General features: G+C 47.5%; 1 protein-coding gene across 12 annotated transcripts; it reads right to left on the bottom strand.

Annotated features, from left to right (window-relative positions):
* Positions 1 to 720: 720 nt before the first annotated feature.
* On the bottom strand, positions 721 to 25521 carry LOC117642615. Of its 12 annotated transcripts, none has more exons than XM_034380939.1 (14): positions 25503 to 25521; positions 24210 to 24279; positions 20288 to 20423; positions 19983 to 20044; positions 18914 to 19121; positions 16469 to 16606; positions 15725 to 15818; positions 14988 to 15212; positions 13833 to 14091; positions 7018 to 7072; positions 5882 to 5974; positions 4539 to 4865; positions 3176 to 3379; positions 721 to 1427 (listed from the first exon to the last, which is right to left on the bottom strand). In XM_034380939.1, the coding sequence occupies exons 3-14, from the start codon at positions 20417 to 20419 to the stop codon at positions 984 to 986; spliced, it is 2241 nt and encodes a 746-aa protein (XP_034236830.1). In that variant the 5' UTR covers positions 20420 to 20423; positions 24210 to 24279; positions 25503 to 25521; the 3' UTR covers positions 721 to 983. The 12 variants fall into 12 exon arrangements, with proteins under 12 accessions (XP_034236830.1, XP_034236829.1, XP_034236827.1 ...); XM_034380938.1 differs by lacking the exon at positions 25503 to 25521 and adding an exon at positions 25178 to 25345; XM_034380936.1 differs by lacking the exon at positions 25503 to 25521 and adding an exon at positions 24836 to 24991.

The following is a 25521-nucleotide window of genomic DNA, read 5'->3' on the forward strand; positions in this document are numbered from 1 at the left end:
GTTAAAAAGACCAAATCATTCTTGCAAATATCAAACACACTCCACTGACCAAAACATTTCCTCTGTAGCGGTGTAGCGGGGGAGGGGAGGGGGCGGACGGACGGACGAACCGCGTAATAATTGTCACTTTCATTTTCCGTATTTCACTGAGTTGACACTCCGGAGGGGTTTCAATCATTCTAAAATATCAAAAAACTATGACCGTACTCACTTCTAAGCCCTTCTGCTCTTTAGTTTGTTTTATTTGCCAATGTTTTGCTAGGTCCCGTATTTGAGTCGCGGCCGCAAGTATGAAAAATTGCTACGAGCTGCCACCCACTGCCAACCTAACCACGCTAAGAACCTTATTCAAAAAGATGTTTTGAATATTTCAAACAATAGTAATCGTGAATATAAGATAAACTCCCCCTGGGGGAGATTTAGGAGCCTTCCGGTGCGAAATTTTGAAACTATTTGTGCGGTAGTTGCTGAGAAACGTGAGTGAGTTACAGACACACAGACAGACAGACGCACGACCAGTCACTTTTTGGTGCCCCCAAACACGGCATGGGCTCGCTATCGCTCGCCAAAAAGTCCTTACGGATCTTTGAGTGTACCTAGGTTGCCTTGCCAAATATGGTAAGCTTCTATGATGAAACACACTCAAACGTCTCAGAATGTTTATAAAATGGTGATTGAACGATGAAAGTGCAGAAGTGCTTTGGCAAAGTCATTCAACAGTCAAGGAGCAACACGAGTTTATTCTTTCACAACCCAAATTCCATGTAGTAAACTCAAAATGAAACAACAAAACATAAAATCTGTCACAACAAACACAAAGAAACCGCGACCCGAAAGGCCGACCCTCTTCAAGGCACCAAAGAACCAACACAAAATAAAGAGAGTTTACATCAAAGAGAAACACAGTAAGTGGTCACCCTGCAAGGATGGGCCTACACAGAAGACTGCAAGACGGTAGCCGTTGGTAGCGCAGGCGGTCGCTGTCATGCCAGCTCAAGCTCCAGCAGTAGCTCTTCCTGTGGAGGCCCTGATGTCGAAGGCCCTGATGTCGAAGACCGTGACGTGGAAGGCCCTGCTGTTGACGGTCCTGGTGTTGAAGGCCCTGCTGTTGACGGTCCTGGTGTTGAAGGCCCTGCTGTCGAAAGCATCAACGACAATGCAGCAGGCCCTGGTGGTTTCGTCCCTGTCTCGATGGCAGACTCGGCCATTGCCCCCGCCAGCCCAGGGTCCGCCTTGTCGCACTCGCTGCAGAAGACCGCGGCGTGCGCCAGGGCGCTCAGCATGGCCGCCTTCTGCGCCAGGCACTCGGTCACGTCGTGGCCGCAGAACGCCCCCGCCACCGTGCCGCGCCACAGCACCAGGCGGCGCAGCGAGGACAGCCCGCAGCGCTGCAGCTCCAGCGGCAGGTCGGGGCAGCCGTAGGGCTCCTGGGGGCAGAACAGGTCAGCCACACAACCTGACAAACCATCTCAGGCTTTACAAAGAACAGTACCAACTAGTAAGTTACGTAGAAGTATTTTCAGCATACGTACACTGCAGAAAATAACCACAACAAAAGTACACAAATTTCTGGCAAATTTTTTATCAGGAATTTAGTGTACTTTTCAAGTACAACAATTGTTGTACAAAGTACAATGGAACCGGCATGACGAGTGCTGGGCAGTCCAGGCCTCGTTGTGGTTTGTACAATTCTCGTTGTACTTTCTACAATCTCTGTTGTACTTTTATTGCACAGTTTTTGTTGAACTTTTATTGTACTATCCACTCTTTTCCTTGCAGTGTAGGCAAGCTCACAATGACAATACATTGAACGTTACCAACTACTTCTACGTTTATTAAACTGAACTCTTAGTGCCTTACATACAAGGTAGGTGTACGCCAGACCGTGTCTTGTCGTAACAGGCTTCGCGATGCTGCGCCAGTTTCGACAATCCACGCCTGGCGTTTACACCTACCTTGGCCTGCGGCGCTAGCCTGCCTTCGGTAGGCAATGGCTTGTCCATCGTCGGTTTCTTCCAGCTTGTTGCATGCTGGGGGGCTCCACCCCCCAGATGCCCCTCAGATCACACGATCTTGACCCTTGAAACTTTTCAACTTGGCAAGGCTGGGGGGCCCTGCCCCCCAGACCCCCCTTTCCTCAAGACAGAAGGCATCTGCCTGCAGACAACTCGATTTTTGGCCGTTTTTAAGGTGTTTTTCGGCTATAAAAACTGAACCAGATGAGCTAGGGTAGTGAAATTTCGCGTGTGCCGAGCCAAGGACATACCGAAAAAGTGTGCAAAATCTCTCCGAGATCGGCCGAGCCGTTCAGGAGGAGTAGTGCACACAGACACACAGACAGACAGACAGACAGACAGACAGACATGAAAAACTTTTCAACCCCACTGGAGTAACAGGCTTCGCTATCGCTCAGCCAATAATGCTCACTTCATGAGGTTTTAGGCGTGCAGGCAACGCAAAGCATGGGGAACCGAAATACGTGACCAAAGAGACACAGGCATGCAAAAATTTCAGGACGGAACCCATTATCGTCATCATCGAAACAGCGCAAATTGGTAAAGTGGGCAAAATTTAGATGCCGTTCCACGGGCCCTATCTTTAAGCGCGAACGAATGTTGGACCTGAACCCTATGTTTCTTGCAGGGCTGCAACAAGATGCAGAGATTTATTTTCCTAAATTATCCCTAACTTTATCGCGACCGCCTGAGAGTTTTCCATTTATAATGTGCGTTACTTCCACGCGTTACAAACTTGTACTGAGGCGAAGAAAAAAAAGGCCGGCGTGGTAGCGCCGTTGCTCTCCGGATCGAGATGACTGACTCAATTGAGACCCACTTTTGTCAATTTTCCATGACTTTCATGCCGGATTCCCGAACTTTCCCGTTATCTACCTTAGATTCCCTGGCTTTGCCGCCCAAGCATGTTAACTGAACTATCCAAGCTTTTTTTAGAAAATTTAATTCTAAAACGGCTAGAAATAGTAGTGTAAAATAAAATAGCAAAATTCAAAGTTGAATGTAAGTTTTCCTACACATGGCTTTTTGAACTGTTCGCTTTCGAGTTACGAGCACCAGAAATCTGAATAAATTAAGTTAGAATGCCCTGCGAACAGGAGAAGTCGACCTTGACCGTCGTTAAGATTTAGCAGTGTGAGGCAAAAGAAACGGACACGCACCTTGGTGGCGGCCACCAGCTCCAGTTCCCGCAGAGTGGCGGCGTTGGCGCGGATCAGGGCCAGCGCGGTCACCAGCGGGTAGATGCCCAGGCGCAGCCACTCCAGCCCGGCGGGAGGCTCGGCCGGCTCGAAGCTCATCAGGGGCAGCGGCGCGTCGAACAGACAGTGCAGGTCCAGCCGACGCAGCGACGCCAGGGAGGGCACCTGCAAGCACGCGCCACGGTCACCGCACTGGCAGATCACACCAAATGTTTGCGTCGAGCGCCCATCGTTACAAAAGTAATTCTTGATCCAGGAAGCGGAAGAAGGAATAACTTGACTTATCCCCAAATTGAGTTTTTATTATATTATTGTGCCTTAGAATGGTTTAAATCATTACACCAAATTATTTGACTGAATTCCAAGCAGTTTAGGAGAAAATCCACATGGAAAAAGGGTATAACTCAACTAAACCCCTTTTACAGTCTAAATTTCATTGGAAAATGGAGATAACTCAACCTTAGTCTACATGAGTCCGTTTGACAAATTGCCAAAGGATATAACTCATGGGTCTAGTGTAAAAGAATTAACTCAACTTAACCCCTCCTTAATTTTAAAAATTAATTTGGAATAAAGAGCTAAGTCCAAAAAATACACCAGAGTAACATACACTTTATGCAGACTATTGTTCCACTTGACTTGTCTCCAAATTCCCCTTTGTTTAGGAAATATAAGGTGAGCTGACTCTGTTTTCCATTTCAACGGAAAGTGACAAGTCGCAGAAATCATCTGCGGAGTGACCTACTTTTGATTTTTTTTCCAAAATTTTACTAATGCTTTTTGAAATTATTAACATCTGCAACATTCATTTGTTTTGTTTTAGTTTTCCCTGCTAACAGTTTTTTGTTTCTCCAGAAAAATGGGCATAATTGAGTTATCCCCTTCTTCCGCTTCCTGGATCAATTTCAGACTGAAGTAGGAAGAAGTACATTTAACGTGGGCCACGCATGGTAGGAAACGTGGACTATGGTCTACGCTATGCAGCGTCGAACTCCTCATAGGCCAGCCACACTTTAAAGTGTGGACCATGAGTGGTCCACGTTCCGTGGCGTGGACCATAGTGGTCCACGCTACCTAGCGTGGACTTGGTCTTTACTTGAATTAGCAACGTAATGACGTGCCAAATAAAGTCAATCATGAAACAATGAAAGTAAACCTTATGACATAATGAGTTAAGTCCAATGTTAAACAAATCAAGTCAAACTTTCGACAAACAAAGCCAAACTTTGGACAAACCAACTGGAACTACGAACGAATTCGTCAAACTTTGAACAAACCAAGCCGAACTTTGGACAAATGAAGTCCAACTTTCTGAACCACCGACCTGCATCAGCTGCTCGCGCGTCGCGTTCTCGATGTGCAGCTCGCGCAGCAGGGCGGGCAGGGGCGCCTTGTCCACGGCGTACTCCAGCGAGTCCACGGCCAGGTGCGCGACGTCGTCGCCGCCCGTCAGGTCCACGACGGGGTCCACGGCCACGGCGCGGCCAGACAGGTGCAGGGCGCGCAGGCCGGGCATGGCGGCGGCCTGGCGCAGGTGCTGCTGCTGCGCAGACACCATGGCCAGCGCCTCCAGCTGCGGCGCCATCCGCTGCAGCAGCGCCTTGCACCAGTTGGGCAGCACGTCGCAGCGCAGCCCCAGCAGCACGCGCTTCTGCACGACAAGGGTCAAGGCACACGCTCAAAACCTTACACATTAAATGTTATGTACAATTTTGTACGAGACATCAAAGTTTTAAGTGCACACGAAATTTTCTTACAATTTTATTACGAAAAACTGCACGTTTTTCACCATTTTCGTACAAAATTGTACAAAAGTTTGAACAAATTTATACGAAAAGTTCGTGTGCACAAAACTGTGATGTCTCGTACAACCTTTGTACAAAAGCATTTAGTTTGTACCGAGTACTTAGGGCATACATAATAAAAGCTAGTTTACTTTGTTACACATAAAATGTTATGTACAATTTTGTACGAGACATCACAGTGCACACGAAATTTTCGTACGATTTTCGTACGAAAAACTGCACGTTTTTTGCCATTTTTGTACAAAATTGTACAAAATTTTGTACAAATTTGTACGAAAAGTTCGTGTGCACAAAAAACTGTGACGTCTCGTACGAATTTTGTAAAAAAACATTTAGTGTGTATACGAAAAAATAGTTCGTGAATTTTACACCAGGCTCGACCGCCAAGATTCACTGTGGGAAAAAATCACAGTAAATCCTGTAGTGATTAGTACAGCTGTCACTGTAGTTCAGAGTACAGGATTTACTGTACTTTTTTACAGGATCTATTGTACTTTGTACGGGATTTACTGTTACCACAGGAGTGGAGTACGAAAAATCCTGTACCAGGTACAGTCAATTCTGTAACCAGGCACAGTAAATACTGTGTCGTGAACTACAGTAAATCCCGGCAAAAAAATTAACGGAATTTACTGTCTTTTTTTCGCACAGTGTTCCCCCTATCTAAAATGCATGGGGGAAGTTCTAGAGTATACTTCATTTCAAGCGTAACGTCTTCAAGCGGAACTTTATGCTTGAATCAAGCATAGAGTAACGCTTTAGTTTAAACAGTGTATGCATGCAAGAGAAGTGACAAAATTAACATTCTAACGAATGTGACGTCTCATTCGTTGAAAGGCAGTGAACAGCGGTGAGTACATACATTGAGGAGACGCTTGTCCGGAAGAGGCTTCTTCGGACTCGATGACATACTGGACAGGTCTAGGACATCTGCGCTCGGTGGGGGCAGCGGTGCCTGTCAAACAAAGTTGAGGTTACGACTGACACGGGACACCCCACACTGTAAAAAATTCCGCACTTTTGTACGGAAATGGTACAGAAAAATATAGTACAGAGGTACGGAGAAAAGTACGGATCGTTCCGTACTTGCTCCATATGAACCCATGAAAATGGGTACGGAAAACAGTACGGAACGGACCGTAGTTGGCAAGTACGGACGGTCCAGGCAAATTATTGACCAGACATGTCCCGTACTTTTTTCTCACAGTGCAACTAGAAAGATAATGAAACACACACTCTCATCCTTTTTATCCATGTTCACTACGGACGTGTAATCGCATAAGTAAAGATTCGTAAAGAAGTCTAACACATTCGTCAAGAGCACGGGTAGAACTCGAGCGTACTTTTATGCCCTTCTTCAAGCGTAGTAGAACTACGCTCAGCTTCAAGCGTAGTTCTCCATTTCACCTCTTTCCCGCCTATCTAAATGCATGGGAGAATTTCTAATCTACGCTTGACGTCAAGCGTAAAGCTTTCAGGCGTAGTTGTATGCTTGAATGAAGCACACAACAACGCTCCAGTTTAACCAGTGAGGGATGACAATGTTTCTATACCAAATAAAAATGCTCATACACTTACTGATGCGCACGTCCGTAGGTTCTTTGACAAAAACTCAGAACAAGTCTGCGAATGTATGTTGCAACGGATAGGTATGTTTCAACAAATGCTCAGCGCCTATCTCATGCTAGTGCCATGCTGGCGTGAAACAGTTTAACTTGCGAGCACACACACTGCGACCGAGAAACGATTAGTTGATTTAAATTCATTGAAAGGACATTACGCTCAGGTAGCTGTGGCTGGCCGTGACTTCGTAACGATTTGAAAGAGGATTGAGGGAAGCATATATCGTCTCGCAGAATTGACAAACTGTTTCGAAAGCGTTAGCATTGCGGTTTTAGACGCAACCGAATGAAACTTGACGATTGCAAAAGCAATGGACGGGACAACATTCATCATTATGATAAAGTATGACCACCGGAATTTCAACTTCTCACTTACCTGAGGTCGGGTTGGCAGCAGTCTCAAGCGGTAGAAACGCGGCACCATGAAGTACCTGCAACATTACGCGGCACACTTTTAACAGAGTAGTATTTCTGCGCTACATAAGCAGACAACTTCGCTTAGAGACTTAGCGCTTGAAGTCAAGCGCAGGGAAGAAATTGTCCCATCCATTTATGTTGGACAGACGGGGGAGGGGTGAAGCGGAGAGGCGTGAGTCCCAACTGAAGACTCTAGCTCAAAACACGAATTGAGTTGTGGCCGTCTCCACCGGTCGTCTGGCTCTGGCTCACTGCTGCTGCAGTGATGGCTCAGTTAGGCAGGGTGGCGGCGTCCACTCTGCCCCCTCTCGCACTCAGTGGCAGTCCATTGAGAGGAGCAGCGATGACAGAGCAATGGAAAAGGTAACGAACTAAGTGCACCCTCGAATTCTTACGATGAAACGATCAGCGTAACATACGTTGACTTTAAAACATGCGTAACTCGCCAAAATGCATCGTGCCTTAATCATGCGTATTGCGAGTACGTCAGACCGCCCGAGATGAAACGCCCATCGGAGAATTGCCGGGGGCCACCCGGGTACTCCCCGGGAACTACCGGGGAACACCCGGGGAGCACCCGGGGAGCACCCGGGGAGCACCCGGGGAACACCCGGGGAACACCCGGGGAACACCCGGGGAACACCCGGAGAACACCCGGAGAACACCCGGGGAACTCCCGGAGAACACCCGGGGAACGGCCGGGGAACACCCGGAGAACACCCGGAGAACTCCCGGAGAACACCCGGGGAACGCCCGGGGAACTCCCGGAGAACACCCGGGGAACGCCCGGGGAACTCCCGGGGAACTCCCGGGGAACTAAATTTTCGCCGGAAAACCACCGGGGAACCGCCTTAAGCTGCGGAAATGGCTACGGCAGCGCACCATACCGATTCTTGGTGATGCGGATGGGTGCGGACTTTGGAGAAGGGCTGGAGTGCTGACGTGCGGTGGCGGCCGAGAATGATGCCTTTCCCTAGACTCCGACGAAGTCCCGGCCCATAGGCCCCGACCCCCCCCCCCCCCCCCCCCCCCCCCCGAGACCCGGCCCCGACCCGGCCGAGGCCGAGACCCGGCAAAGACCCGGCCTAGACCCGGCCGAGGGGCCGGGCCGGCCGACACCCGGTCGCCCTATAGGAACCCGGCAAAGCCTTGGCCAAGCCCCGGCAGAGTCCACCCAAGTCCGGCCACGGTGTAAGAGTGCGCCACCCGAACAGTGGTCTCCCTACACCCTGAGTCCGGACTATGGCGGGTTCCACCGGACTTACGGAGTCCCGTGGCGGACGTGAGCGCTGCCGGCCGCCGGGCGGGGCCGCTCCCGTATATGTGTCGTTTGAGGTGGTATAAAGTCGGTCCCGGCGGCTGATTTCGGTACCATCCGACGCGTGTCGTAGCAGTGATTGTGTGTGCGTGTTCGTGTGCCGATCGGTGGTGTTTTGTGGCCGTTGTGGGCATTTTTCGTCCCGCCACGTGCTTCCTTTGTTCGCTGCGGGTCTGCGCGTGCGATATGCACGTTGTGACGCGCCTGCGTGCCCCGCGGAGTGAGGTTATGCGGCCCTCGGCCCTCGGTCTGCCCGCGTCACGATGGACCCTGGGGCCCCGCAGCTCCTTCCTTGGTGTCATCGCCGTGGATCCTCCTACAGCTCCCGCTTCTCCTGCACCGACATTCGGCGGAATTCCAGGTGACTCTGCGTCGTCCGGTGGGGCCTGCGGGCCGAGGGGCTAGGGGGGTCTAGTGGGGCCGGGTGCTCCCCGCCCGTTGTCTGCAGGTGCAGGGCCTTGCTTTGGCCGCTGCTGTTGTGTTTGCCTTGTCTAGTTTTAGTCAAACTGCTCCAGGAAATGGGACGCGCGGCGTGGTAAGACGGGCTGGTGTTGCCTGGGCTGGGTGACGCGGTGGTGGCTCGTCAAAGGGCCTCCCCCTGTCCTCTGGCTTTGGCCGGCCGCCCGGCCTTGCCCTGCTGGCGCGCCATAGGCCGGACAGTTTTCAACCATTTTTTCCAGCTTTTCCTTTTCAGGTTTTTTACAGCATTCTCTTGCAGCCTCGTCGATTTGTTAACAGCGCATTTTGCCGTCACCCGTCACGATCTTTCAAGGCTTCCCTTCGTCTGGTTTTTCTAATTCCCAGCCAGAAGCATTCGTCTCGTCCTTGGTTCGCGGCCCGGTAGCGTCGCGACGCGGCTGTGATACGCGGCTCTGCTGAGACAGCGGCCGGATGGAGGCGTCGGATTGGCGGGACCGCGTGGTCCTTTGGTTCCAGTCGGTGTCGTCGCGGCGCAACTGCGATAAGCGGTACTGCTGAGGCAGCGGCCAGGCGGGATCCGCGGCGAGGCGCGCGGACGGCCGGACGGACTGTGGCCGCGCTGCGAGACTGACGTCACACGGCCCTTTGCTGCTTTTATTTTGCCGACATCGCCGCGCTACTGTTTCAAGTGAAGTCGCCGCCGCTGGGGACCAACTAAAAACGCAACAGCAAACCAATTGCTAGGAATGACGGAAGCTTGTCATTGGACCGTTTGGCAGCAGGGACGCCCTCGTACATTGCTCCAATTTCCGCGGTACTGCCTCCAATGCGGGGACACAGGACCTTTACCACGCACCTGATGCGTTTGCGTCGGCTTGCCTCGCATGCCATGCGCTCCGTACGTCCGCTCCCACGCGGATGCAGGAGAGGAGCAAAGGGTTTTTCGCCTCCGTCACGGCACCGATAGTCGCCAGAACAATAGGCACAGGCCACATTTTGCCCCTGTACACAGGCACCAACCTCCTCTGCTCCACCCAAAGGCCGCCTCTGGATCCGCCACTGTCCACCATCGTCCAGGCCGTCACCCTACGCATCATTCTGCCACTCCGCGCAGGAGGTTAACTGCTCTGCGTGGACTTCCAGAAGCTGCGACAGTGAGCACTGCTCCGCCCTGTAGGCCTCCATGCAGGCCGTTGGAGTCCCGGAGTAGTCCACCGATTTGATCTAGCTGTCTCAGGGTGCTCCGTTCTGCACCGTGCGAGACTGAAAAGGAGTTCACTATCTGCGCTGCGGGACCCACCCTATCTCCGTTTCGGGCTGCTCACGAACTTCCAGGAGGCCCTCTCCACTGGTTGTACTTGTCCGAGACGCGTATGCGCGCTGCGGTGCGGCTTTCCCAGACGTCGTTGTGGTGTGTCTGCAGTACCCCATCGCCCTCCATGGCACCTTCGTCGGCGCGGGTACCGTCGCGTTCCGGAGTGGTCCCTCTTTCAGGCTCTTGGCTGTGTGGCAGTGCCGGTTCGGAGCTCCCTGGCGTGCTGCAGATGTTTCAGATCCCCTGCACACTTAAAACTCTACAAAGAACTGCTCTTTGTATTACAAAGAAAATGGCGGCTTCGCAGCCTGCGAAGGAAATCGTTTGTAATACGAACGATTTTCTTTGTAATACAAAGGAAAAATTCTTCGTAGACTACAAAGAACTTCTTCGCAGCCTGCGAAGGATTTTTCCTTTGTATTACAAAGAAAATCGTTCGTATTACAAACGATTTCCTTCGCAGGCTGCGAAGCCACTGTTTTCTTCGTATTACAAAGAGCAGTTCTTTGCAGGAATTTATCTGTGTGCGGCCCCGACCGGGGACAATCAAGCCTCCACTGCTCTTCTCCTCTACCGTGTCTCTGCCGCCATCCGCGAAGCTTCCCGTGATCGGCCGTGCACTCACCTCCTGGGCCAACGTCAACGGGACGCGGAGTCGTGCGGGGCCGCCGGCTGGAGGGATACTTCCTCTGAAAGAGACTCGTGGACAACGGCGCCGCTTCATCAGCTTCAGCAGCCCCGCCTCAGTGCAGTTCGTCGCATCTGCGGCGCCGTCCCGCAATGAAGAGGTTCGACAACTACGTGAGGAGCAGGACTGGCGCCATGCTACACCGCAATGCATCCTCCACTGTCTCCACAACACTCAAGGGTCCAAAGGCAACGAACCTCACTTTCCTCAACCTGGGATGGGTCATACTTCCACGGAGGTTGCCCCATACCCCCCCAGTAGAGGGTGGCTGCCTCAGACAAGACACAGCCTGCATTTGAGGTTTGCAGTCTGAGTTCTGTGTTTGTTGTAGTTGCTTACTCGAACGCTAAAGGTCTGCTGAGGCCTAACAGCGCCGATGACGATGACCGGACTTACGGTGTAGGGAGACCACTCCTCGGGTGGCGCACTCTTACACCGTGGCCGGACTTGGGTGGACTCAGTCGGGGCTTGGCCAAGGCTTTGCCGGGTTCCTGGGGAAAAGGGGGGGGCGGCGTCGGGTCGGGGCCTATGGGTCGGGACTTCGTCGGAGTCTAGGGAAAGGCATCATTCTCGACCGCCACCGCACGTCAGCACTCCAGCCCTTCTCCAAAGTCCGCACCCGTCCGCATCACCAAGAATCGGTATGGTGCGCTGCCGTGGCCATTTCCGCAGCTTAAGGCGGTTCCCCGGTGGTTTTTCGGCGAAAATTTACTTCCCCGGGAGGTCCCCGGGCGTTCCCCGGGTGTTCTCCAGGAGTTCCCCGGGTGTTCTCCGGGAGTTCCCCGGGAGTTCCCCGGGCGTTCCCCGGGTGTTCTCCGGGAGTTCCCCGGGTGTTCCCCGGGTGTTCCCCGGGTGTTCCCCGGGTGTTCCCCGGGTGTTCCCCGGGTGTTCCCCGGGTGTTCCCCGGGTGCTCCACGGGTGTTCCCCGGGTGTTCCCCGGGTGTTCCGCGGTAGTTCCCGGGGAGTACCCGGGTGGCACCCGGCAATTCTCCGATGGGCGTTTCATCTCGGGCGTACCTTTCGCGCAAAAAACATGCGTAGTACGATGAAATTATGAATACCTTACGTGGACAAGTGTGCATATTATGTAAGTACAAATTTAAGCGTAACTTACGAAGACAAAGCATTGTAATACATGTGAAAACGGTCGTGAGAAACTGAGCATGAAAGACCCCTTTCCCTACACGGCAAAAACAACATCCGAGATTCCCAGGCGCGGCGCCCCCTGGAAAAACAGGGTATTATTCCGCCTCGGAAACCTGGACGTTGGTTGGCTTCGCCCAACAAACTAAAAATTAAATAAAATAAAATGGCGGAGCCATATGGAGCGACACCCAGTGCGGACAGCGGGGTTTGCGAGTCGGGATGACGGGATCCCGTGGCAGGATAGGCAACTTTTCTTGTGATGTCGCAAAAACATTTGTCAGCAATAATCGAGAAAGTGCAAATAAATGAAACTGTATGAACACTCAGAAAGTTGTGTCTGCTTTTTCTAAAATGTTCTGTACGTAAAAGCTGCTTTGAAAGGCGTAGAAACGGTTCGGAGTTCATACGAAATGTTGGTCAACCTGGTTTCATAAAGTATTAATGTCGGGTGCATTTGAAAGGAAAGGATGACCAATGTCGGGTGGACCAAACAATTCGAAAGAACAACAAATAGAACCAATGAATTGAATTGAATGTCACTGTTAAAAAAATTTACTGAAAATTCATAATTTTTTGTAAGAAGTCGATTTACTTACATTCAGTCTGAATTTTCATACCAAAACTTTCATACTTCGCGGTCTGAAAGTTTCAGACGACGTTAGTCTGAATTTTCAGATCAACATGTTGTATGAAAAATGATACCAGTCGGTCTATTTTATCAGACTAAGTTGTACGAAGACATTGAACAGTCGCACTAAAAAATGACACTCTGTAGAGTAGAACACGAATCGGCGAACTTTTGCCATCGGTTTATCGTAGACGCTCAGCGGATCGTCTTGACTCAAAAATTAGGTACACGGCAGTAGACTCCTACTTGCAAAGGAAGTGAAGAGGCTAGAGGTGACTGCTGAAATGCGAGGGAGAGCGGCCTTAGCCCAACCACGCGCCGACCCGTGGCCATGCGCGAGAGTGAAATTGTATTCTTTGTTATTTAGCTTATACTGCACTTATTAACCTGAATCTTGCTTTGGTGCGCTCATGCCCTTTCAGACAATCACTTGGAATAAGTTTGTAACAAAATATTCGCAATTTCGCCTTCAAGTGGCAATTTTAGCTCCAAGAGATCATCCATGCGACACTAGCGCCACCTAGCGGATAGAGCAATAAGTGTCCATTTCGGAGCTCTGAAACATTCTCTATGCTTTTACGACACTAAACGTAAATATTATTTGAAATACAACAGTAGTATTGATAAAAGTTCTGAGAAAATCGAAAAATGTACAAAGGGGACGGGGTTTTTTCACTCGTTTTTCGATTTCACAAGTATGAATTTAGTTTTCGGACGACAATGTACAAAACTTGATAGCCATCGCTCTAAATATTCAGACTTGCTAGTCTAAATTCAAATTTCAGACAACAGGTCAAACTTTTCAGACAGTTGGTCTTAATATTCGTACCATTTTATGAATTTACGATTCAGACCACCAAGTAAGACGAAATCAGTCTGAATTTTCATATTTTTTTTAACAGTGTTCCGACGCTGGCGTCATGAAGACGATTTAGAAGGCGAAGCCCTTGGAATGAATATTCCTAACTAGTTTTACCGTGTATTCGTATTCTCCCAGAGATTGGACACTCACCCAAGGGGTTGACCACTCAGCTCAGGAGTGTACACAGGATTACTATTACCAGTGATTACTTACAGACATACTTAAAAAAACTCCATAGTTTAGGCCAGCTAAGAGCATTTTGGCCTAATTTCATAAGAAAAAAAAACCCAAATTCCGATAAAAACGGCGAAACTAGCCAGTTTTGGTGGGTGATTACCAATGATTACAGGACGAAGTGTACACACGATTACCAGAGTGGGTAACCCCTTGCACTCACCTGCGGCGCTGGTTCGGGCTGCTGTCCCAGATGACGAAGTAGCCGCTGCTCGCGCTGTCCATGGCCACGATGGTGCCCTCCCCCGGCGGCTCACCGTCGTCCTTCCAGCGCGGGTCCCAGTCCGTGCCGCGCACCACGCGCGAGCCCACCTTCATGGCCAGCTGCATCTCCAGGTCCGTCACCGTCGTCTCGTTGCTGCGCTCAGCCCACGCCGCCAGAGGCAGAGGGGCCGCCATCCACGGCGCACTGTAGGAAAAAGCTACGCCCAATTCTGTGAATTTTTAGTGCTTTTCTTCGTAGCCCTCTCAATCTTCGTAGGACCTTGCAGAGCTCTCCGTTGGGACTTCACATCACTACAAATCCGAAGGTCCGACTTCTCGCCACTCCAGAGGGTAGGTATAATTGAGTCTGGCCAAGTTTTGATCAGACCTGAAACTTTCAGGCTGAAAGTCTCGCAAAAATTTGGTCAGACAACAAAGTCTTGACCAATCTTGACTCAAAATGGTCGAATCAAAAGTCTCGCAACGAGATGGCGAGACTTTTGTGATTTGAACACGCAAAGTTGTACACGAAAAAAGAAATATTGTCCCTACTTTAAGTATGAAAGAGTAAGTACATGCTCACATACGCACGAATATGGCACACGCTTAAAACTCTTTTAAGTATTTTGAGCATACTAACTGACAGGGTTTGTGAAACGAAGTTTTATTTATGAGCCACTTTCTTTTAGAGCTGAAGTAAGCTCAAAATGCATTTTTATATGAAGCTTCTTTACTACGTACGGCTTTCAGAAGGCCTAAAGTCACAGGCAATGAAACGAGGGATCCTACTCAAAACATCTTATCTGTGCGTTCCCCACAAGAGAATCTTATCTTGAACGCAGGCAAATTTCACTTACTTTGATCATTTCATGCAGCTAGAAATGAATATAATTTGTGATTAAATGCACTTGAATCTGTAGATGACACATCAAAGAAACCAACAGTGCATGTAGAAATATAATATGCTTTCTCGTATCCGTCCCATATGATCAAAATGGGTGAAATTTGCATGCGTTTAAGATAAGATTCTCTTGGGGGGAACAGCCAGATGAGATCTTTTGAATAGGACCCCTCGAAAAGTACAAAATGTCCTCCAGACTGCCAGTGCACCCACCTTCCGCCTTGACCTGCAGCGAGGGCAGGGGCAGCTCGCGGCGCAGCGTCTCCTCGCACAGCATGCGCGACAGCAGCAGGCGCGAGGCGGCGTCCTCCTCGGGCCGCACCGTGCCGCGCCACAGCACCTGGCTCTGCAGCGCGCCGCCCCGCACCACCGTCACCACGCACGACGCCGTGGGGTCGGCCAGGTCGGCCAGCAGCTGCACGGCCCCGCGCGCCAGGGCTGCGAGGGGAACACACTTAAAACCTTACGAAGTATTTTGAGCATACATATAACAAAATAAAATACTTTGCTATACGAAGAAATAGTTCGTAAATTACGAAGAATTTTCTTTGTAAGCTTATGTATGCTCAATATACTTCGTTATACAAACTACTTTTCTTTGTAGGGCCCAAAATAGTTTGTAAGGTTTTCTCAGTTAACACACTTTACTCTTTCAAGGCATAATTATGCACCGTTAAGGCATAATTGTGCAAATACAGACATGCACGTAAGGTGCGCATAACAGTGTACGTCACTACACTCTGAACTTTGTCGCCCGCCCCACTTTTTAGGGTGCCAAACGTCGCCCAGTTTCTAGGCACCTTTGTTTCCTAGCCTCGGGGTGGACAAACCGTTAAGAAACCTGCCCTCAATCGGCTCAGCAGCGCCTAAGGTGCCTTAGAATTCAAAACAAATTGCTTTAACAGTTCAAATTGTTCTGGCTGTACTCGGTGCGTCTGCCTGACACGTACCGTGATCGTGCAAGAGGTGAGGTTTCTGGACCGCTGGCTGTTCCGTCGGCTCCAAGTGCTCAGTCGGCTCCAGCTTGACTCGGACCGTATCGCTCTGTTGGAGAAGGCAGGTCCGAAACAGAGACGGTTCAAAGAAATTGAAATGAAAACACTTGACGGACGAACGAGCAGAAGGAGACCAACAAGCAGACAAAAAACCGAAGAAATAGACAACGAGGAGCACGGTAAAAACGGTTCCTGGTTTTCCCAGGAACTCCCTGGAAATCGCCTATGCCTCTACCATTGGCTTCCTGGAAAAACCAGGTACCGTTTTTACCGTGAGGAAAAAGGACAAACAAGCAGACAAACAGACGACGGAGGAGAAACGAGCAGACGAAAAGAACAAAATAACACTGTCAGACCTGTATGGATTTTGTTCTCTCTTGATTATTCAGTTTTTTGAGCAAACGTAATATGTGCTATTTTTTCTTTAATTTAGATCATTTTAAGGATCAAATTGCCGTAACATCATGGAGAAACTGATTGCAAATGACAAAAAGTAAGGCTGAATGGACTAAATACACTATACAATGAACAACATAGTGAATAGCTAAAGAGGAAATAGTACATATTACGTTTGCACAAAAAACTTTGTAGCAAGAGATAATAAGTCAATACGAGACTGAACAAAAATAACAACAACACAAGAACAAGCAGAACGAGTAGACGAAAGCACGAAGGAGCAGACCGACAGAGGAGGCTCACCTTCTCGGACTGGCGCCTGGTCCGCGCGCGCGCCATGACCCAGGTGGCTGGATCGGAGGCCAGAGCCGCTTCCTGGCGCCCCTTGTCCGCAGCCAGCACCAAGCGCTCCCGCTCCACCTGGCCGAAGCACTCCTGCACCTGCAGCACGCACGTACACACTTTAAGAAGCCAGCAGAAGTGCTTAGCAGCAACAAGTTCACTGTCATTCATTTTGCAATACTTTTACTACAAATTTTTGCGATAACACAGTAAAAACTCTAAGAAGAATCGCTTCGTAATACGAAGAAAATGAAGGCATAGTAAAATCTATGAAGAAATGCTTCGTATTATGAAGCAAAATCCTTTGAAATACGAAGCAATTCTACAAAGCCTCCATTTTCTTCGTAGTTATGAAGCAAATGCTTCGTAGGCTTTTAAGAGTCAAAACCGACTTTGCGATTCTCACGATTGATCGCACCCTGGAGTGCGATAATCTTGTTATTGCAATTATTTTGCAATAACCACCCTATAATTTTTGCGATAAAAGAGCGTTTGGTAGTAACTTTTATCACATTTTTTTCAGCAATAACTTTTAATTGCATTTTTTTTATAGTCATTATTGCAAAATGGTGATACTTTATTGCGAAATTTGGCTATAAATTTTTTATTGCAGGTTTTTATTTGTCATCATAGCAAAAAAAATGTGATAATTTTTTTACTGCAAAATATAGACAGTGGTTATCGCAGTTTGAGTAACAGTGTTATCTTCAGCTCCGACTTCGAAACAAACTTTTGACTTCTTCAGAAGTGTACCGAGTACGCTCGAAGAGCCCTAGGGGCAATGCCCTGACAATAGCCGAAAACCGACAAATACAGTTAAGGTGATTCAGACTTGAGTCCAGAGAATATAAAAAGGAGGCCGTTGAAATAAAAAAGAATGCAGAACGGAGGAACCAAAAAACAATACGGTAGCAAAAATTTTCGGAACTCTACACCATGCTCTAGTCAAACATAAGTTGCTTTTGAAGATATTACGCTTTAGAAAAAGGAGCATAGACTAGAAATTCACCCCAGCATTTAGGTAGGGGGAATTTCGGCGGATGTGCCAATATCGCTTGATCTCAAGCATAAACTGATGACGCTTGATTTCAAGCATAAACTGACTACGCATGATTTCAGGCGAAAACTGACAATGCATGATTTCAAGCGTAAACTGACTACGCTTGATTTCAAGCGTAAACTGACTATGCTTGATTTCAAGCGTTAACTGACTATGCTTGATTTCAAGCGTGAACTGACTATGCCTGATTTCAAGCATAAACTGACTATGCTTGATTTCAAGCGTAAACTGACTATGCTTGATTTCAAGCGTAAACTGACTACGTTTGATTTCAAGCATACACTTTCTGAAACTTTAAGGGGAGGTTCTGATGAAAATCTGGCTATTTCCCAAATGGATCCCAGTGTCATAATTTGTTCGGAATGTAAAATCTTTCTTCGAGGAGACTAAAATTTGATTTTTGAAGGCACATCCCAGGCTCTGAACCCAGTCAAAGAGTCTTTCTGAGCCTATTTTGGCTGTATCTTAAAAAATCTCCTTGCGCATACTGTTTTGTCGTAAAAGGTTGACCTTGACATTTTTCACTTCTTCGATTCATTTTCAAAAAATTCCGGCATGCATAGCTCAAAATTTCCATTATATTATTAACTGTAAGCTTTTTAAGCTGAAAAGTCCCTAAAATTTGTCTATTTTCTACATTTTTGATCAACTATAGTGAAATGCTTGGTTAGAAAGCTTGCGAATGAAAATGTTATTTACATTTTGAGTTGTGCATGCCGGCATTTTTTAAAAATGAATCGAAGAAGTGAAAAATGTCAAGGCCAACCTTTTACGACAAAATAGTATGCGCAAGAAGGTTTTTAAAGTTACAGCCAAAATAGGCTCAAAAAGACTCTTCGACTGGGTTCAGGGCATAGAATGTGAGTCCCAATGAAAATTTTTATTAATTACTTGGTAAGACATCAAATTTTTAACTTATTTTCACAGTGGGACCAATTTAGGAGAAAATAGCATTTTCACCAGAACCTCCCCTTAACTAGCTCTGCTACGTCAATACTACATAGCAGTACACAGTAGTACTACATAATACTGCGAGGGTAATACTACATACCCCTGAGTTTCACAAGTGAAATTGTCCCAACTTGAAAAACAGTGTTCACGAAGGGCGAAGTGTTGAAGGCAAGATGTTCCACTGGTAGCCAACGAATGTGACGTCATAGTCGTTGAAGTGTGAATTTTGTCACGTTCGTTTGAATATGATGTCACATACGTTTGAACGAGACTCGGCCGTTTAAGTAGGGTGTCACATTCGTTTGAATGTTGATCAACATTCAAAATTCACAAAATTCACATTCGAACGAAAATGACGTCGCATTCGTTGGTTTCCAGTGTTGACATGCACCCACCTGCGTCTGGACGTCGCAGGCCGCCGCGTTCATCATGTCCCCCAGCTGCGCCAGCGCCTCGTCGCCCCTGGCCAGCGCCTCCAGGCGCGGCTCCACGTCCTCCAGGCGCGCGCGCTTCAGGCTGCACATGGCGCTGGGGTGCGCGTCCAGGCAGCCCTCCGAGGCCTCGGCATCGCAGCTGCGGCACCAGCCGCACACCGAGGACGGCCTAGGGGCAAATTTCGACTTAGAGTGTTGCGAGCAAGGGGAAATCACTAAGAATTTCGGTGAACAAATCCAAAGATTTTCAGTCAAATTTCGATGAATTAAGTCAAAATTTGACGAATTTCAGTCAAATTTCGATGAATTAAGTCAAAATTTGACGAATTTCAGTCAAATTTCGATGAATTAAGTCAAAATTTGACGAATTTCAGTCAAATTTCGATGAATTTTAATGAATTTCAGTGAGTTTGATGAATTTCGTTGTGCAAATTTGGCTAAGGTTATTTCCCCTTGGTTGCGAATGCTTACAGACAAATGCATGCTAGACCTGATACACTGCAAGAAAAAGTGTGAATAATATAACAAAAACTGTACAATAAAAGCGCAACGAGAATTGTACAAACCACAACGAGGCCTGGACTGCCCAGCACCCGCCAGGCCGGTTCCATTGTACTTGGTACAACGATTGTTTAGCTTTGACAGTACAATCAATTCCTGAAGAAAATTTTGCCAAAAATTTGTGTACTTTTGTTGTGGTTTTTTCTTGCAGTTTACTCAATTACAAGGGCATGCTTGGACAAGCACACACTTACACTGCGAATGAAAGAGTCAAAATCAATCACGATTCAAATTTTGGGCGAGGTATTCTTTACTGCCCACATTTGGGTGAGAATCATTTTATCGCCCAAATTAAGGTTAGGTGGAGAACCACCATAAAATGGGCGAAGAAACCTTCCTCACGAGAAAATAATCCACACCCAAATTCGGGTGACGAAGTACACCTCGCCAAAAAATTGGGTACTGATGAAGACTTTTTCACTCTCGATGTACAAAGGCAATGCATGGCTGAGAATCCGATGGAGTTTACCTTTGAGCCAATTCAATGATCTTGAAGTTGTCCGGAAGGTTGCTAGCCACGGGGCGATAGGCCTGTAATCAAGAATTAAGAGGGATGACATATTAGGTCAGAACAGGGAAGGAGACAATGACATTTTGGTCATTTTTCAGGAGAAACGAAAGGCTTTTGTGGGGAGAACAAAAACTGAACAAATGAATGGTAGAGTGACTATAAGTTCGAATAAGAAAATTAACAAAACCGAAATAATGATCAAACCCGCTTCCGGAAAGAAGTTCAGCTGCAATCGACACATTGGACACCAGCGTGAGACGAACCTTTCGGTCTATGGGGCACTTCTTGTCCTTCTGCTGCGTCACACAGCGCAAGCAGAAAGTGTGGCCGCAGGGGAGGCATTTGGGGCGGCGGTCCTTGTCGTTGAAAGACTCCAGACAGACGTCGCAGTCCATCACGCTGCAACAGACACAGTTTTTCAGATGCTTCCCACGTGGTACTCGTAGAAATCCTTCCCACTGCATGTCATGACACCGGTAGAATAACGTGTCAAACCTATGCCCTTCAAAGACGTGTACGATTTACACCTCTCAAACTTGAATAGTTTTGTGTCCTACGGAAAGGTGTGCATTGGAGTAGGCACGTTTCTACATCGTGATATAAAGCTTCCAAGCATAATTGATCCGCCCTTTCAAAAGCATCACTTCATTTCGGCCCTAAAGAGCGTGAGAGACTGTTCAAGCCTCTCAGGTTGTAGTTTGTACACTCTCAGCACGTTACTGACATTTTTCTCAATGATTACGTATGCGTATGAGCAACATAGTACTTAGTATTTTATAAGTGAGTATGATTAAGGGGGGACCCTGGTGAAAAAATCGCCAAAATTACCAAAAATGGTATTTTTAAAGTTTATAGATAAATATGTGCATAGAAGCTTTCAGATTCAACAGGTTGAACACCTTTAAGCTAAGTGGATAGTTTCTTTATCATTTGGACGGAAATAACATTGAGATCAGTTGTCGTTGGCTTCTACGCTCGACTTCACAGCTTTGCTCAGTCGACAAAAAATTTTGTCGTCGAAAGACTTCCTGCGTTCCTGGTTGACACCTACATGAGTCGTATTGCATGGACTCTATTCATTGATGACTTGTCGACAAATTTTAGTGACGGAATCTTGATATCAGCCCTACTTTTTTTAAAACACACCTAAAAGTTTGAAAAAAGGGAAAAAAATCACTTGTTTTTGGCCCGTCCCGTTTATTTTTTGTAAAAAAATGACGGAGGGACGGGCATATAGTATGATCCCTGCTGTGCGTCCGTCCGTCCGTCCGTCCGTCCGTCCGTCCGTCCGTTCGTCCGAGGACTTCCCGTGGTCCGATCTTGACCAAATTTGGTATGCAGCCTCCTTAGGTGACCCTAAGAACCGCCCGGTGGCAGCAAATCCGATCCGAGCCCCGGGGGCGCTGCTGCAGGTGCATCATGGTCTACATGGGGTCGAAGGGGATTTCGGCAACGGATACAGCTAGCAGGACATGTAGGGGTATTTTTGGAATCAGGGCGACGAGAAAAAACCAACGGTGCCAGTTTCAAAAGTGAATTGGAGAAGTTTGGACCCGGGTTCAAATCCCAGTGGGGTATATTTTCAACATTCTTTTTACTCGAGTTTTTGCATTGTTTCTGATGTTTTTGAAGGTGCTGATGACGAAAATAACGTAAATTTGGACCCTACACTGAGGTTCAAATCCCGTTAGGGTTAAACATTAGCGAAATTCACACATTTCTAAATGTACGGGACGGGCCAAAGTTGCCGATGTATATCGCTACTTTTCCTGTTATTTAATGTTAAAATTTGAAAACTCATATCTCAGGACAGAAGTTGAATTTGAAAATTCCGTCACTAAAATCTCTTCAATACATCTTTAGGATAACCCAAAAAAATTTTCAAGACTTTCCGTCCCACTGAAAGACGCAGGAAGGTTTTTCCCCAACGCTCTAAAACTAAAAAACACTAAAAAGCCACTTTTCTCAGAGACCGTTCAACATTTTGGATTGAATTTTGTTTTGGGAACTCACACTGTAAAAAAATATTACTGAAATTTCATAATTTTAGTCTGAAGTTTTTAAACAGACTAGTGGTCTGAAAATTCAGAGTAATTATTCAGACCATTCTGTCTGAATTCCAAATTTAGACTACTTGTCTGAACAACATTTTCAGACTGCTACTCTGAAATATTAAATAAAAGTGCCATCTATAAATCAAAGAGAGAGAAATCAACAAGAGAACAATTTGAACCACCAACGTGTGACGGTACCTTCTTTCCACTTTACACTTGTTCGCTTCGGCCCGGGTTCGAACCGGGACTTTTTGGTTACGAGACGAGCTCGGTACCACTGCGCTACGGGCGCTGCCTGGCGGCGGGGGAAGCCGTGCCGCGTGACTCTCTTCAGAAGATACCAGCTCCTTTCGGCAAGTCCAGAGTGCAAGTTCGGACAACTCTTACGGTTAATCTACCGTACACAGACAAATCTGCGTGAAGCGCGGGTGTACATTATTATTTCCGATAAATTGATACAACGCCTTACGCCTAGACTTGATTAGTAGACAATCTGTCAAAATTTTCATACCAAAATTATGAAAACAGGTTTCAGGATGACAAGTCTGAAAACTTTATCAGAATTTTCAGACCTTTTGCTTAAAATTCAGACTAACCGGTGTGATCTCAAATTTCAGAGTTCCTAGTCTGAAAATTCAAAGCAATTTTCTGAATTACCGATTCAGACTGCAAAGTCTGAACAAATTGTACTGAAATTTCAGAATTTTTTTTACAGTGCACCATAATGAACCTGATAATTAAGCGAAGTTTCAACTTTCTGGGATTATTTTGAAGCCTACTTGAAAGTTTCACCAGGGTCCCCCCTTAACTCCCTTGGAAAAAGTATATGTAGTTATTTCAGAAAGGAGAAGTACGTATTACGGTTGCACAACTTGCTTGCATCAGTACTGACAAAATAAGCAAAGAGTCAGTAACGTGCAGAGAATGTGGCTGTCGATGGCTGTTTACCCTGTCAGGATACAAAATGGCAACGCTACATTATCCTGAAGTCCAAATGGTTTGTGTGACGGAATCCAGAAGCCTACGAAGCTTTTCACTCGTCAGGAAGATCTGGGAGACGACTTGAAGTTAAGGTACGCATCTATGAGTCGAAACTAACAAGGTAGGTGTGCGCCAGACCGTATCTTGACGTACCAGGCTTGGCAATGCTGCGCCAATTTTCACGCCTGGCACCTACCTTGATCTACCCTACCGGGATTAGAGTAGACCCTTTCAGTAGTCGCCGTGTGAAGAACAAAAGTAATCAAAAGGCAGGAACAAGTTGCGCGCCACCTAGCGGCGACTGTTCTGAACTTCGTCTAAACCTACGCTTGAGACCAACACGGAGCCATTCTGCTCCGTGAGACCAATCAGGGTTCCGCTTTTGACAGTTTACAGTAACCTACGCTAGATGGTGCGCTGCTGCTTCCAGAGTTTGAAGTAACTTTTTTTCTTTACACTGCGATGACTGAAAGGGTCAATTCTAATCGGGGGTCAGAAATTACGCCATCAGCACCCTCGGAAACATATGAAACGGCGTTAAACTTCATGGAAGTTGAAAATCTTATAAGAATTCTCTTTATCTGCCGATTTTTCAGTGATACTTGATTTATGAGACTAAATGGATTGATTTAAAACGCTGAATTTAGACGTGCGGCGAGCCAAGAACGTACCCAGTGACTTTTCTAAATCTCAGCCAGATCGGCCGACCCGTTCAGGAGGAGTGGTCCGGACGGACGGACAGTAAGGTCCCGGAGGGTCCGGCACCGCGTAACGTTACGATAAAATCATTAGCACATACAAGCTGTACATGGGGGCAACAACATCAAGGATACATGCGGAATGTTGCGTCACGTTACGCAGTGAAAGGGGTCTGGCCCAGCGTAACGCCGCGTTACACAGTGGGGACAACGGATTCAAAAAGTCTCCAAAACTGCGTAACGTGCTTAAAAGCCACGCTTAAAGCTTACCGAAGTATTTAGAGCACATACAAGAACACTACTATTTACTTTGTATTACGAAGAAATAGTGCGTAAATTACGAACTATTCTGTTAGAAGCTAAAACAACAAATAAATTGTTAAAACAAGTTATTTTGAAATACCTGACATTAATGTGAAAGGATTGTGAAGTGTACCAGTTAGGATACTTACAAGTCGAGATGTCAATTGACGGCTTTGGCCGCGGTCGGGCGGTCTCGCCTTCCTGCCTTGGGAACTCGTACTTCGAAAGACAAGGAGCAAGAGCAATGGCGAAGATGAGGAATGCGAAACTCCAGGACGTAGCACTCTGTGAGGGTGTAAGGGGAAGGGGGAAGGGGGAGTGGGGGCGAGTGGAGGGAGAGGTCTGCAGCGCAGCGACAGCGTGTCGCGGATTCACGTTAGGGGGGGGGGGGGGGGGGGGGCAGTGTCTGTCCATGCGTAACGCTGCGGTTCTCGATTCTCTTAACAGTCAGAGCACATTCAAGGATCGTACTGCTAAGGGGGCCGTTCGCTAATGGGTCATTCCACATGCAAGAAGAAAAGTGGAACCTCCACTCTCATTCCAGGAACGTGACGTCACGTTGAAACGAACGTGACAAAATGTCACGTTCGCAAGAGCATTGTGTCACGTTCGTTTGAATGTGAACACGCTGATTTTTGGCCAATCCACACCCATACGAATGTGACACATAGCTGAAACGAACGTGACATTTTGTCACTTCCGTTTCAACGTGATTTCACGTTCCTGGGATGAGGGTGTCCAAGATGGCCGCCTCAAGAACATTTTTAATCCTCACTTGTTTTCGGTTGCTTTCTACGTGGGAGCCAATCTACTAAGCTGAAGAATTCCCAGGACATGAGAAGGGTTGTTGTACGTAAGTGGCGGCTATGTTGGAGAACTCCCTTTCTTCTTGCAGGTGGAAGACCTCACTACGCTTCGCAGTTTCGGCCACTTTTTGACCCCCTCCCCTCCCTCCCCAAAGATTTCAAAATTCATTCAAGTTTCCGACTCTGTTTGATTACAAGCACGCATTAGCGTAACGTAACGCTTGACCGGTGAGTGGCAGGTTAGAGTCTCAATCGACTGCAATGCCTCTTCTGTTTTTATTCAATGAAGTTTGAAATATGAACATTCTTACCAACAAAATAACTGTCTCTAAGTTCATTTGAAACACATGCTGTCAGTGATGCAAGGCGTCGCATCCTTCGACGACGATACGCCGCCACTTGGTCGACTCGATATGAGGTCGAAATCTCAGCCAGATGACTTTTGAGGAACTGACGGTCATAAGGTATCACTAAAGATCTGATACCATCGCTAAGAGAGTCTTCTGCAAAGTAATCCTCCATGTGGATGTCGATACGGAAGCCTTGAATGGCTCCATTGCCAGGTGAACACATGGCCGGTGGGTTGGCCAGATGACTTTTGATCAGCCTTGTATCGACATTCGCAAAGACGCCCACCTCAACTGTTTCCCAATTT

Source organism: Thrips palmi, unplaced genomic scaffold (genome assembly GCF_012932325.1).
Source record: "Thrips palmi isolate BJ-2018 unplaced genomic scaffold, TpBJ-2018v1 HiC_scaffold_16, whole genome shotgun sequence".
Lineage (NCBI taxonomy): Eukaryota > Metazoa > Arthropoda > Insecta > Thysanoptera > Thripidae > Thrips > Thrips palmi.

Excerpts from the sequence above, each read along its gene's own strand:
- LOC117642615 (XM_034380934.1), bottom strand. The coding sequence starts at position 23,409 with ATGGCTCCGTGTTGGTCTCAAGC. Across the intron at positions 4,866-5,881 it reads CGGACAAGCGTCTCCTCAAT|AAGCGCGTGCTGCTGGGGCT; the intron begins GTATGTACTCAC and ends CTTGTCGTGCAG. Across the intron at positions 3,380-4,538 it reads CGCGCGAGCAGCTGATGCAG|GTGCCCTCCCTGGCGTCGCT; the intron begins GTCGGTGGTTCA and ends GCGTGCTTGCAG.